General features: G+C 42.0%; 1 protein-coding gene across 1 annotated transcript in view; it reads left to right on the top strand.

The window, feature by feature from the left end:
- LOC117770272 overlaps positions 1-12,993 on the top strand; it is a 30,476-nt gene extending 17,483 nt beyond the window's left edge. Inside the window, exons 26-48 of the mRNA XM_034599508.1 lie at positions 498-599; positions 978-1,026; positions 1,237-1,317; positions 1,900-2,416; positions 2,465-2,697; positions 3,368-3,445; positions 3,864-4,000; positions 4,311-4,412; positions 4,743-4,800; positions 5,355-5,503; positions 5,724-6,644; positions 6,684-6,741; positions 6,828-6,949; positions 7,587-7,700; positions 8,147-8,207; positions 8,874-8,996; positions 9,247-9,639; positions 9,729-9,800; positions 9,890-10,023; positions 10,109-10,231; positions 11,045-11,102; positions 11,196-11,276; positions 11,425-12,993. Of these exons, the coding sequence (XP_034455399.1) occupies positions 498-599; positions 978-1,026; positions 1,237-1,317; positions 1,900-2,416; positions 2,465-2,697; positions 3,368-3,445; positions 3,864-4,000; positions 4,311-4,412; positions 4,743-4,800; positions 5,355-5,503; positions 5,724-6,644; positions 6,684-6,741; positions 6,828-6,949; positions 7,587-7,700; positions 8,147-8,207; positions 8,874-8,996; positions 9,247-9,639; positions 9,729-9,800; positions 9,890-10,023; positions 10,109-10,231; positions 11,045-11,102; positions 11,196-11,276; positions 11,425-12,890 (5,232 nt within the window). The 3' untranslated portion in view covers positions 12,891-12,993. The remainder of the gene's footprint in view (positions 1-497; positions 600-977; positions 1,027-1,236; positions 1,318-1,899; positions 2,417-2,464; positions 2,698-3,367; positions 3,446-3,863; positions 4,001-4,310; positions 4,413-4,742; positions 4,801-5,354; positions 5,504-5,723; positions 6,645-6,683; positions 6,742-6,827; positions 6,950-7,586; positions 7,701-8,146; positions 8,208-8,873; positions 8,997-9,246; positions 9,640-9,728; positions 9,801-9,889; positions 10,024-10,108; positions 10,232-11,044; positions 11,103-11,195; positions 11,277-11,424) is intronic.
- Positions 12,994-14,014: the final 1,021 nt, after the last annotated feature.

Below are 14,014 nucleotides of genomic sequence, written 5' to 3'. Positions count from 1 at the left end.
TAATAACTACTTAGTTTATGCTTATAGCAGACATTTCCATCTAGGGCACAGCTCGACATAAACTTTATGAATATAGCATGTGCCCCCACTGTCTAGCATGTGACCCCATTGTCTAAACATGTGTTGCAGAAGTCGATCCTTTGCTGCACTCTGGTTGAACTCTGTTTGTCCTTTGTTCATAGAACTCAGCTGACTGACAAGCCCCCTTACGATATGTAACACTATTTCCTCTCCAACACAGAAAGGATGCAGCCTATAAGTCACGCCTATAGAGAGGCGTGACTTATAGGCTTCTCAGAACCTCGTTTATTGACCATTTTCCACCTCAGAACTCAGATGGGTCCTGGGCCACATATGAAGGACTAACTACTCAGTTGACGTTTTATCTCTTCCTATCTGTGCTTTTACTCTCCTAACCCACCCTCTGTGTTTCCAACTGTCAGGGGTAGTTTTATATTAATTAGCAGAGCATTTGACCTGCCTGTGTGTGTGTTTAGGACCGTTTCCACCCAGGCTCGCTGACTTCAAACACTGACACAGAGACCATACTGGACTTGGCAAAACAGGCAGAACGTATTCACCCCATATCTAAAGTACAGGTAATCTATTTTAGAAATTACATTTCTGTGCTCACTTCACGTGCACGTAAGATAACTTGTAGTATGCCACAACTGTAGCTGAATCTATGAAGTCTGACTGTTTGCGTGGACGTTAAAAACATTATGGACCATAACAGTAGCAAGCCATGATCTTGGCCGTCAGGAAACTCTGTACTTTCATACGTGATTATTATACAAAACTGTGTTTTGAAGTTAGTATACTACAGGTTATACTTATGACACCTTCCACACATGACAGATATGATATTGCTAATTCAAAGCATGCACAGTGTATATAAGCTTATTTTCATCTACATTTAAATTTGTTCCCCTCTCACTGTGCGCTCATACAGTATGTAATATTTTCGTCCTTCACAGGAAATAAAGTTGGATAAGCCCATCAGGGAGCCGTGCACCTACAGCACAGGTGAGTCGTGTGTGTGTGTGTGTGTGTGTGTGTGTGTGTGTGTGTGTGTGTGTGTGTGTGTGTGTGTGTGTGTGTGTGTGTGTGTGTGTGTGTGTGTGTGTGTGTGTGTGTGTGTGTGTGTGTGTGTGTGTGTGAGATATTACCATGAATGTTGCACATTGTCATCTGTAACTGTGAACTAGTTTCTTGATTATTCTGTTTCTGTTCCAGTAATATCAATATTGGCATCTGCAAAAAGAAGAAATGGGGGAGGAAAGCTGGAACCCACCATAACACCTAAAAATAAGCTCTGTAAGCCCATTTAAACATATTTTGATGAAGAATGAGTTGTGTAGATGTTTTTTGTGCAGTGTGACCTTAACTACCATGGCTATAAAAACATTAGTTTTTAGCCGTTTTCAGACATGAACTTTTGGAAAAGGTATGAAAAATAGGCTTGTTTGTTGCCTATTGCCTTCCATATATGAAGAAATCAGTTGGAGATTGTCTCGGTCAAACTTTTTCACAACAGGAAAAATATTCACAACGTTCAGGCGCCCGGGTAGATTCTGTGTCTTGTACGTGTATGTCACCTCTTTTTCAGTTTTGTTTCCATCGTGTGTTGGAAACCTCATCGACACGCCCACTCCCTTGCTCTGACTTTAACGAACGTTTTCCTGCAGTTTTCTTGCAGTTTCCTCCAAAGTAACTGATTTGGACATTTGCGTTTCAAATTTCTGGAAAAAGTCCCAAATTCGGTGCATGTCTGAAAGCAGCTCTAGGGAACTTGGATACCTTGCCAAACAAAATCCACTACTACTAATGTCTTCACCTCATGCAGATAATTAAAACCGTTCTAATGAAATTCATATTTTCATGTGATATATTCCTCAGTCCCCAGGGAAACTCTGAAAAAAGTAGATGAGGCCCATGTGAGAGACAACAGTCAGAATAAAAGTTGGATGATGGAGGGATCTGACAGGAAGACCAGTCAAAAATCTACAGACAACCCTGAAAACACTCCGAAAAACACTTCGGTGGAACCGGGTTCTGGTGAAAAAAAAGCAGAGGGAGCCCACAAAGAGACTCTTACACCAAGTGACACACAATCGGAGAAGAGCCCAGAAGTGTTTTCTCAAACGTGTCCAGATGAAGTAAAGACAGCAGGTGTGGAGACATGCCAGTGGATAAAGCAGGAGGAAACGGATGAGAAAATGGAGGAGGTAAAGAAAGCAGATGTGGAGACAAGCCAGTTGATAAAGCAGGAGAAAATGGATGAGATAATGGAGAAGGTAAAGGAGATAAAGAAGGAGATAACGGTGGAGTTGATAAAGGAAGAGAATATGGAAGTGTCTATATGGGAGATCACAGAACGCTCCCAGAACACAGACAATGGTGATAGAGCAGAGACTGGGGAAGAGTGCAAAGATGTCCAGACACCATTGACGACTTGCATGTACAAGACAAATGAAAGAAAGAGGCAAAACAGCACGTCTGAAAAATCACAAGAAAGCAAATGTTCTGCTGAGGCTGTGGGCAGAGAAATGGAGCATAAAAGGCAGAAGCTCAATTCCAATGAAGACTCACCTTGTGAGGAATCCCAAACAATGTCAAGCACTGGACTAAAGCTGGAGACCACCATCATCCAGAGAGAAAGTGGAAAACTAAGTTACGAGACTACCAACGATAAAGGTATGTACATAATTACCTTTTTGAAGCTTTTTTTCTTTTGTGTTTTGTATGATAATGGCTTAGTCCAGTGGTTCTCAAACTTTTTCTGTCATGCCCCACTTTGGAGCTAGAATATTTTTCATGACCCACCCGCTCCCCTGCCCCAACAAAATTATGACAAAATGGGCCAAGTTTAACAATGTGTATTTACATAACATACACATGAACATTAAATTCACATTACTTTCAGGAATTTCTGATGTGCAAATAAAAAACCTTTTTCAAACAACTTTTTGTGACATTTGCCACTTTTTTCAAAGAATAGTGCAATAACTTCAACTTAATTGAAGTACTTTTGGTGACATTTATCACTACATTCCTCCATCAGTCTGTACTTTTTCAAAAATAGAGAAAAAACATGCACAACACTGTACAGGGAGCCGCTGCAGAGCCGCTGCAGAGCCGCTGCAGAGCCGCGGGTGGCGACCCCTGGCTACGGCGAAAGAATGATTTGTTTACTGTTCCACCGATAAAGAGATGCGGACGTCAAAACATTAGTTCCGCCTCACATTCCCCCTCCCGGTCGCGCGCCCCACCTGTTATTGTTACGCCTCTGCGCCCCACCAGTGGGGCGCGCCACACAGTTTGAGAATCACTGGCTTAGTCTATGTTATCTATGGCTCTCTCACAGTGTCCTCCCATGAGAACCACCAACAAGCAGTTCAGCTGTGGCAGTACGTCAAGAAGAACAACCGAGAGCCCGTAGTGGGTGAGTGTTTCAAAGCAGCAGTTGATGGATCTTCGTGTTACTGATTCTTTCTTCGTCATGTATTGCTGACAACACCCTGCCTATCCAGCAACACATAAATATTAAATAAATATTTTGTTGGTGTAGCCTGCCCTCACTGCTAAAAACACTGTTTGTGTTAAGGCCAATTTATGCTTCTGTGTCGAAGCTACGCCGTAGGTACGCACGTCGATTATGTCGCCCCAGCCCTGATGTGAATAGGTATAAATATGTTGATTTGCGTAATTTGCATGCATCGAAGAAACGATTAGTTTCCCCCACCTCTACATTTTACTGAGCGCTAATCTTGTTTTCTATTTAAATCCTCTTTGTGAATGTAAATGTTTCTTGCCATGTTGAAGACTGACACAATATTAATGGTGAACAATATACTTTCTAGGCTTAAACGCACTTCTTGAATGCGTCTGTGATCAACATGACCCCATCTACCTCTGTAAGTGCTGCTCTCTGAAGCTCCCAGAGCCCAATATCATCAACCATGTTACTGGACTTGTCCATCAGAGGACGTATCTGTTGGTAAGTCGACATTAAAGGAGAGGTAAAATGGTTGTTGTGCCTTTCTAGCTACTCTAAATTATTTGTGCTTTTCTAAAATGAGGAAAATTCATTGTGGAAGACTGAAATCACACCTTGCTACTTATTTTCAAAGCCTTGTGAATAATGTAAAGTTTTCATGATAAGATTAAAGCCACCTTCATAGCTTTTCTTCTGGTCCATAAGATCTACTATGATCGATAAAAATGAAGAGTTGTCAATCTTGTATTAAATGCAAGATGGTCTATGTTGTTGTAGTGATGCATCTCCCTGTGTTTGTTTCTGGCATCAGGGAACACAGAAAATCCCACCTCCAACAAGGAAGCACCAGAGGAAGAAGATGAGACGTTTGGCTGCTTCGTTTGAACAAGATAAAGGATATGGAGAGGCTCAGGTCTGGATTCATCCTAAATTGTTAAACCTTTTTACTCTAGTAGATATCAAAGTAGCAGTTTTCAAACATAGGAAGAAAACCCCATTAGCTTTTGGAGCAAAGTGGGTAGATACAGAATTTTCTTTTCACTTTCACATTTCTTTATATTTTTGTGAATTCTTTCAAGAAATAAAGGAGAAATCTTAATGAAAAAAATCAGTCATACTTAAACTGATATCTACGACTGCGTGCAATGATGCGGCTTGATGTTAAGTGGACTGTTGGGACTTAGCCGAGGTATTTGCTCTACTGCCATTCTATTTACTTACTGCAAAATGTCTGGACCTTCAGGTTATTGAACTGGATGAAGATGTTTTTGAGAGAATCTCAAAACAGAGCTTCTATTCAGGTAAGGTTGCACCTTTCCTTGATTTATATGTGTAAACATGTGTTGTATATTTAAGCAGCAGTGATGTTGAAGATGATGATGAAGGAATCTCTGCGGACACCGTTCTTGCTTGTATAATAAGGTTTATTACACAGAAGTTACAGGTCAGGACAGGTACCTAGGTATACCTGGAGACGTTCTCAGCCAATGCAGAAGTCTGTCTCGCCGGTGTCGGACAAGCATTCATATAGGGAAGTTGTTTACGCCCAAGACTTGAGATAAAATGACGTCACACATAGGGGCATCTAATTAAAGACATGCTTCGTACATAAAAATGGAAACCCCTCCATCGAACAGGTCAAAGAGCATTCTCCGAGGGAGAGAACTAACAAGTAACATCTAGAATAATACTTAGGAAATCTGAGAGTCCAGAAACGAGGGCCCCCTAGCTTTAAACCTGTCATTATGTTTTACACCCATGTCAAAACGATCTACGTTAGCTGAATATACCACACATGCATGCGTCTGTTTTTGCTTGAAGCTAAGTAGTTTTTTTCTCTGTTATACTTTGTTAGCCATGCAGACTATAAAGGCACTTCTGGCTCAGCAGGACAAACAGCATGAACTCTCTTTAGCCCCAGCTTTGCCTGCTGCTCAACCTGAGCCGGCCTCAGTCACCGTTCATGCTAAACTTGAGTTTTACTCCGGGATGGACACCCTCCAGGTCAGTTTGGGAAAAAACATTTTCTTCTCCTTCAGTTTGTCATACCAAATAACTGCATTCTGAGCTGATCAAACAGGAAACTCCAGCTTTTTCTTAGTTCATGTGCAATTCTGTTTGAACTTTGCATGTCTACTCTGTGTTTGCATTCATGTTTTATATCAAACATGTAATTTCCCCTGATGGAGTTTAACAGATAAAATATGGTTGTTTCATTTTGCAGGTGATAGATATGGATATTGACTCAGAAAATTCTGAGACAAAACCTTCATCAGTAACTGCACCCATGTCTGTGATGACTGAAAGCACTCGAGATGCATCAAGTCCTCAACCCAAACGTGGGACAAACGCTGCCGGTTTGCATTGTGATCCCAGAAGGAATAACTCAGGAGATAAAATCGCCCCAAACACAATCATGGAACGATTGAAAGCATTAACCTCTTTAAAAGTAGGGGGGACACCTCATACTGCAACGACTTTAGATTCTACCCCTACTACCCCCACAAAATCCACGACAGCCATCACCAAATGTACCTCCATTTCTTCCAAGTGTACTCCAGACTACACTAAACCGATAGCAACTGTCCGCAAACCTACAGCAACTGCATCCAACTGTACCAGAGCCCCCACCACATTGGGAGAAACGACCTACAAATGTACAGCAGCCAAATCAGTTGCCACTGCAACCACCACTAAACCGACAACTACCACCGTCTGTCCTGCAACCTCCTCTAAGTATACAGCAGCCTCTTCCACACTGATGGGAAGCACGTCTACTTCTAACATGAGCATCTCCAGGATGGTCTCAACCACAAAATCCACAACATTGACGAAACCGATGGAAAGCACACCTGGCGCGGCAACCAAAACTGCAGCGACTTCATGCAGACCTTTACCCGCTTCTCAAACCGGATCCACAGTGGTGCATAAAACCACTTGTGTACCTACGCATTCTGAAACAGCATCCAAATTTACAGTTACACCTCAAACTACAGTGACAAATGCAGCCGTGGCTACAGTGACTCAAACATCACGTCAATTTGAAAATATCAAAGCCTCCGCCAAGACTGTACATGCGATGAATTCAATGTTGTCAAATGTTGATGCTGCACCACATATTCACAAGAGCAATCCACCTGCCACTCCCACTGACACGTCTGTCAGGTTTGAATACAAGAGTCCCCCCACAGAGCCGTCACAGGCCTTCACAAACAAGGGAAACAAAAACCCTCCCAGACTTGGTGAGTGTTATCATTCTTTTTGTACATCAATTCCTTTCCTGTCAACTCATTTTGATTGTTGTGAGTTCTGTATATTTGTCGTACAGGCTTAGACGAGGTGATTACAGTGACTTCTGGAAACAAGAAGCAAATCTACTGTCAGCTGTGTTCAGTCAGGCTGAATGAATCCAGTCACCTCACCAGCAGGAGCCACGTGTATCAATGTGTGGTACGTGCCTGATAAGTGCTGTTGTATTAAATGTAAAACCTAGTTCACACTACAGGATTTTAAGCCTGATTTTCCAGTCTCGGGTGAGTTTTGGAAGTCGCAGACTAAAAGCCCCAGATCGGAGCCAAATCGGTGCTCGATCTGCAGTCTCCAATCGCTGTGTAACCTCTTCAAAGACTTGAGAGGTTTACAGACGTGTTGCATTAGATTTCCAACCTTCTGGAATTCTAGACAGGGGGATGGTGGTGAAGGTACATGTCGTGGTGAGGTGCCCCTGACTGCACATCTCTGTTATTGGGGAAGTCAATCAATAACCATGCGTGTGAGGGACAGAGTAACACAAACTCAGTGCAGCTTACATTAACTTCATTGGACTCGGGTCGTGTTCAGACAGAAAAAAACCTCTGGAGAATGTCTGAAGCCTCTGACTATTTGCCATTTGTGTTCTCACATACAGCCCCAACTCCGGATAATCCCCTGACATTCTCCGGAGTTCATTGCTGGTCTGAAAGCAGCCGTAGTGTGAACTGCACAGCGATCCCACGACTTTGAAAGTCTTGTAGTGTGAACTTGGTTTGAGAATCTCGTAAGGCAGGGCAGTATACCTGATTTCAACTGTGTGCTTTGAATTACCTAGAAAAAGAAGTACAGCGGGTTCCTTTCCGATATGTTGGAGTCGCCGAATAACTGGGCCATGGTTGTTGCAAACTTGGCTGAGCTGGAGAGGAAATGTGGAAACCGGAGGGGCCAGGTGACCTGCACAATTCTCATCATACAGTCAATATGATTCAAAATATACAGTTATTGTGTTTGTTAATCTTTGTACATACTGTATCACATCATCAAAGTAGGTTAAGACCACTTAAAATATGCCACGAATAAATATTCTAATAAAAACAAAGGAACTTTTATACACAATGTACTGGTCAAATCATTAAGTGCCAGTGTTGACATTTTTAAGATGTAGTATATTGTAATAATTATTGTACATTAGTACGAGGTATTAACTTTTGTTAAAACTGCTAAGAGATGATAAAGTATCCAGATAATATGGAGAAAGACCTTTAGACTGATGAAACAGATAAACATGCATCAAATTGTCCATCTGTAAATGGCACAGACATGTACATTATTTATGGTAGCTTGGTTTGACTTTTAGTTAACACGAGTGGGTGATTTTGTCATTGTTTCTGTTAGACAATTGAAGTGACGGATGATGTCTATAATGAGCTGCGTGATCGCCTGGATGCCAAAACAGGTAAAGATATTCTCTATACATGCATAAAAAACGAAATAACACGCCAGAGGAAAAACTGAAAAACATACGTCTTCTTTGATATAATTTGGTAAAATAGAAAAAGTTTGTGATGGAAATCTGGAAATACAAGAGGCTGGAACACCAAATTTATCCACGTGTATTTTAATAGAGGCTTTTTGCAGAAAGGATCAACACAGAGAGTCACAGGGATCTCAGAGTGAAGATGGAGAACAGTCAAATGCAAGGATCTTATATAGGAGAACTAAGGCTGTTTGTCTGAGCCAGTTCAGACTGGTTCTGTGGGCGCAGTTTGAGACAGGAATTAAAACACAGGAATAAATGATCTGCATACGTTTCCATTAGGTTCTTGGACAGTCAATAAGTAATAGAAAGGTAATACAGGTATATAGAAAGGTCATAAACAGTTCAGGTCATAAAAGTCTTGGACAGGTCTGCAAAAAGTTACTCTACAACTACAAAATAGGTTTCAACCACACTTAGTTATTTTAAACTATACTTAGTTGTTTTTCCACTACAAGTTCAACTTTGCAGGAGAATTATCGACAGTGAAGAATTGTATTTGTTTTCATGGAAGTGAACAGTTTTATTGATAAGGTTATTGTTGGTTACTGTTTTGGTCTTAATCCTCTGTCTCTTTCTTCTCAGCTATAGAAAGACTGAATATGATGCTGAATCAGGCCCCGCCCCCCTTCACTGATGATGCTCCAGAATCATTGAGACCAAAACTTGCCTTCCCCAGTTCATGTGAGGCTTCAAGCTTAGATGATGGTAAATTCAAGTTTCATTTCTGAGCATCATGCAAACGCATTTGAACTTATGATTTAATACGTAAATTGCTGAGATGATGTCGTGGTCTTTGGACATATCGTCACCATAGTTAGGACTTTAATCTTGATCTTAAGTTGTGATGACTTGAGAAACGCATGTATTTTTATTCTTTTTATGTTACTAATAGACCTGTGAATGAAACTCTCAGATCTGGAATTACACTGGGCCAAATGTTTTCTTTTCTTTTCAGTGATTGACACACCTCAGGATGAAAAACCAGAGCTTCTTACCAACAACCAGCCGCAGCAGGAGAACACCTGTACACTCGTCCAAGTCCAAGAGAAACCCGGTCATGCAGATCCTTGTGCCGCTTACTCAGAATCTGCATGCACCTGTGCCCAAACCCCTCATACACACCAAGGGACTCTTGAGAACAGACGGCAGCAGGAGAGAAGTGACCCAGAGATGCAGGACACAGGGAAGACGTCACCTGTAATGTCCCCCAGCCCAGACCAGTTCTCCTCAGCTCCGGTGAACACGGAGCAGCAGGACCAATCAAGACCCAGCCTCAAAGCAGAACATGTACCGACACCAGAGCACGAGCAGCCCAGTGCATCAGGGGTGCTCCCAAGCGTTTCAGTCGGTAGGTATTATGCATTTACACCATGTGGATCTGTTGGCTTTAGTCATTTCATGTACTGATATGTGATTTTTGTTTTGGTGTTGCAACAGAAAGAAATCAGGGCCGCAGTTATTCATCCACAAATGTTAGCGCAAGTGAGAAGGACACTGAACCAATCATAGGTGGGTGTGACAATCCTTTTGAACTCCCCTCATTTCATGTCATTTCACAAAAGCATACATTATAATTAAAGAAGACTTGTCCTCCTCAGGTCTGGACAATGTGTGGGAGTGTCGAGGGATATTTGGGAATTTATTCTTCTTGTGCGAGAGCTGCGAGGAGACGCTCTCCATCCATCACATCTTTCAACACCTGATCAATACGGATCACGTGGTCAAATACATGGTGAGTGGTGTCTCAGTAATGAATTAAAAAATGTATTTTACATTTGCTCCCACATTTTTAATGATTCAATATGCATGTCTTTCAGTTGAGGTCTTATCCGCATTTTATGCTGCAATTCTGGCCGTTGAAGGATCTGGCTCAAGAAATAAAATTCAAAATTCTGAAGGACGTCGTGACGGAACTCTCAAAAAGAGACTTTTTTTACAAGGTAACTGCACGGGTATTGTATCAGGTCAATATGTTACGCACTTGTCAGCAAAACATATTTTCAAATAGATCAGTCATCAATCAAATTTTCCCAAATCCCAATTTGTCTCATAGGTGTGACATCCTCTGCCCTTAAAGTGAGGAAAAACAACAAAAATGCTTTTAACAGGGAAAACATATGCCCAAACAAAATAACAATATAACATTCATGAGAAAAGAGAGTGATAAATGGAGATGTGTATTAATGTTTTGTGTTGTATTAAGTATTTATACAAAAGAAAATGCCTGACAGATGAAGGGAGCAGCAATGTAAAGGACAAACTGTACTGTAAAGTACTTTGAGTGGTTATCAAGAGAAGAAAAGCGCTATATTGATATAAATAATTTACCATTTAATGATAGAAGTATTGCCAGTAATGGTTTTATATGTCAGTAGACATATTATATATCTAAGCAATCTAGTTGTAATCATAATCCACAACCACAGCCATGATCCTACATCTGCAATGATAAAGCACAAGGACTCCAGGGAAGAAGTCAAGTCAGAAAAAGACATTAATGTGAGGAGGAGGAAGAGGAGGAAGGAGAAGCTCCATGTGTCCCTGACAACCTAGGCCTCTAGCGGCATAACGAAGAGCAGGACCAAGACAGACCTGAACCAGCTCTAACTATAAGCTTTATCAAAAGGGATTTGTGGGAATTTTATAAACACAGATGTAAGTTGTCTCTTTTACTGATTCCACAATAAATAAAATAATTTAATGCACAAAGTGGAAATAAATATTCTCTCCTCTGATTGTTTTCTCTCACAAAGCGTGTGCTGCTGGGACCCGAGCTGTTTGAACATGTGCGGACGGCTCCATTCAGTGAAGGTAGCAGTAGGTTTCATTCACGACTGTGTCACACCTGCTGGTGTAAGTGACTAAACAGTAACTAGTGTCAACTGTGTTCATTGTTTTTTGTAGCTTTTCACATGGTGACAAGAATCAAGACAGAAGAGGAAAGTGGCGTTTTGTCTCTACCAGTCAGTACTCCACAGCAAAGTGGTGAGTCCCAACAGCGTGCGTGTGCGTGTGTGTGTGTGTGTTTCTGTTTACACACAATACACGCACATTTATCAAGGACACAAAATCATTTACCTTCTCTAATCTGTACTAAATTTAAGTTTGTTCCTTTTTTGTTTGTCTCTCAAAGACAAATGCCTTCCAACCAGAAAACGTCCAGCTGATCCACCTATTGAAGCGCTTGTCACAGATGACCCCCAACTCGATGATCCTTTGCCAGCCAAACACACACGCAGCTCATTGGCACCGCACCGTCAGCCTAGCTCTGAACCAGCTCTCGAGTACACTGTTAACCCTGCTGCAACCTTCACCCCCGTATCTGGAGAGGAGAAAGAAACGGGACCTGGATGTGACGAAGAGAGGACAGTGAAATGGTCAATGCTTGATGACCTTATAAAGCTGGTGCTGCAGAAGAAATCTGAGAAGAAACTGTCCCCTTGTAGGTCAGCTCCAGGTCATGCCGACGCCACAACCTCCACTTCTGAAAGGGGTGTGGAAGGAAAATGGGCTTCAAGGTTTGAGCAGGCTGAAGTGAAAATGGAGGAAAAGGCATCACAATGGAATTCACAGTGTTCTTGGCTTGAAGCTTCATTAAAAGATATTCCGCGCTCCATTGAATCTTTGGAGGGGATGCTTTCAACAGCACCTTGCGTGGATTTAAAGTCCGAGCACCAACACGTCATTCCAAAAGTTCCGTGTGTCAACAGCTTATCTCCAAGGGGGCATTCACCAAAAGGCAACCTTTTGTCCTCAGCAACCGTCGGCACCACGCTACCCTCTGTCAACACTGCCCCCCCCGATGAGCTACAGCACCAGAGCGCCGATGCTCAGAATATGTCTGTAAATGTGAGCAAACGCCAGCCTCATCTCACCTGTGTGGCTGCCAACTTTAACACGGGTCAGGTATCACAGCTACAAAGTCACACTACGACCGACACCACTAGTGTTTGTCAGCTGCCCATTAAACCCATCATAACTGCCAGGTCTGACCACACTCACCAGCGACCTATCGGTGGCTATAAAAAACATGACCACACTGAGGTGAAGAGAGAAATTCAGGACGCTCACAGTTTGTCCACAGATCAAACTGCAAACCCCAGTATCACCCCGGCAGCTCCAGGGGGATACGGACATCCTGTTTCTGTGAATTTCGCTGGTTGCACAACCCCAGAGAACCCGTCTGTTTATCCTCAGGGTTTATACCAACATGAAGGGCTCTACCCAGGTCAGATTAATCCAGAGCAGGAATCAGTTCAGATGCGTTTTCAAACATTTGGATACGTTTTCACAGCGCCACCAATCCCAGGACGGCTGAGCCTGGATATGCAGCAGCAGCAGTGGCAGTGGCAGCGCTCCTCATTGACTAGTGCCACCCGGTCTGCTGGCTTTGGCAACGTGACAAATGATGCTGTGAACTTAGGAGCGGTTCCTTTCACTATTCCAGCCAACCATTCACAAAGGCTAACTGACCTGACCGCATGCAGCACCAGCGGAGTTGTTCCGGGGCAGAGCATCAGCGACATAATGCCACGGTACTTTTACCAGGTTTACAACAGACCTCCAGCTTTTCAATCTCCTCCCTCCAGCCAACAGTGAAAACATCTCCCAGGCTTCTGCAAACTCTTTCTTTGCTTCTGCCTTTTTTTTTGTTAGTTGCTGCAGCTCCCTCTATGGTCAATACAGCTTCTCTTACATCCCATCATACAACTTGTTAAAGCATTGTTGTTACCAGGATCTTACAAGTGATTTCTGCTGTGCAGCCGTTAAATATTCTTTCAGTTTAGGAGTGTAAGACCATGGGGAAGTGGTCTGAGGACAGATGACGGCTCAGGATCTTCATGAATAGTGTCTGTTCGCTTGTGACTATAAAGGTACTTAACATAATATTATCACAGGCTTGCAGGCATTTCTTTTTGTTTGTTTGTTTTTTGTAGCAACATTTTTCTGTTGGACATTTTCCCGCTTTGTTTACAACAGTAAATTATTAAGTTACGGCCATTTTAATTTTGCACCAATTGAAGAGAAAACCTAGATTTGTTGTTATATTCTTATTTAAGTATTAACAGATGGAAATCAGTGCCTTTGCTTTTGTATGTTCTGTATGTTCACAAGTGCACGGTGCTGTATATTTCTAAGGTTCTGCTTTGTGAACATTTGTGAAGATGTGTTCATTCATTTTGAACAACCTACGACACTGGCATTTTAATAGATACGAATTTTAAGTGTTTTTTCTGTTGTAGCAGTGAGTTCAGGATACTGTGAATGTTTGAAACTGAATTTATATCTTATTTTGAATATGAAGGATCATTTTATAAACTCTGAAAAAGGATTTAACTGCTGATGATGGTTCCAGTATTAACAGTTTTAATGTTACATTTTCAGCTGATTTCGGGCATAGTTTTATATTCACATTTTGTTCATCTGAATAAAATTGTTGTGAAAACTGTTGATTTATTAAAAGATTTTTCATAACTGTTTCCTTCTTCCTAAAATTGCTGTGTGAAGTTTATGGATAGTGCGGTGCAGTGTGGTTAGTTTTGTATCTCTATATCTGCTTAAAAGGCATCGTCCGGGAGAGAATATAATAGTCTCAGTCTGCAGTCAGTGTTTTTGGAAGGACTGTAAAGACCACACAACTCACTTGTCCCCTGTGAGCCTCTACCACGACTTCTGCCTCTTCCGGGTTGGCCTCGGACAGGTCGTCGGGTCATGTCTGCACA

This window comes from Hippoglossus hippoglossus, chromosome 11 (assembly GCF_009819705.1).
Source record: "Hippoglossus hippoglossus isolate fHipHip1 chromosome 11, fHipHip1.pri, whole genome shotgun sequence".
In the NCBI taxonomy this organism is placed as follows: Eukaryota; Metazoa; Chordata; class Actinopteri; order Pleuronectiformes; family Pleuronectidae; genus Hippoglossus; species Hippoglossus hippoglossus.
This window is presented reverse-complemented; position numbering and strand designations above follow the sequence as displayed.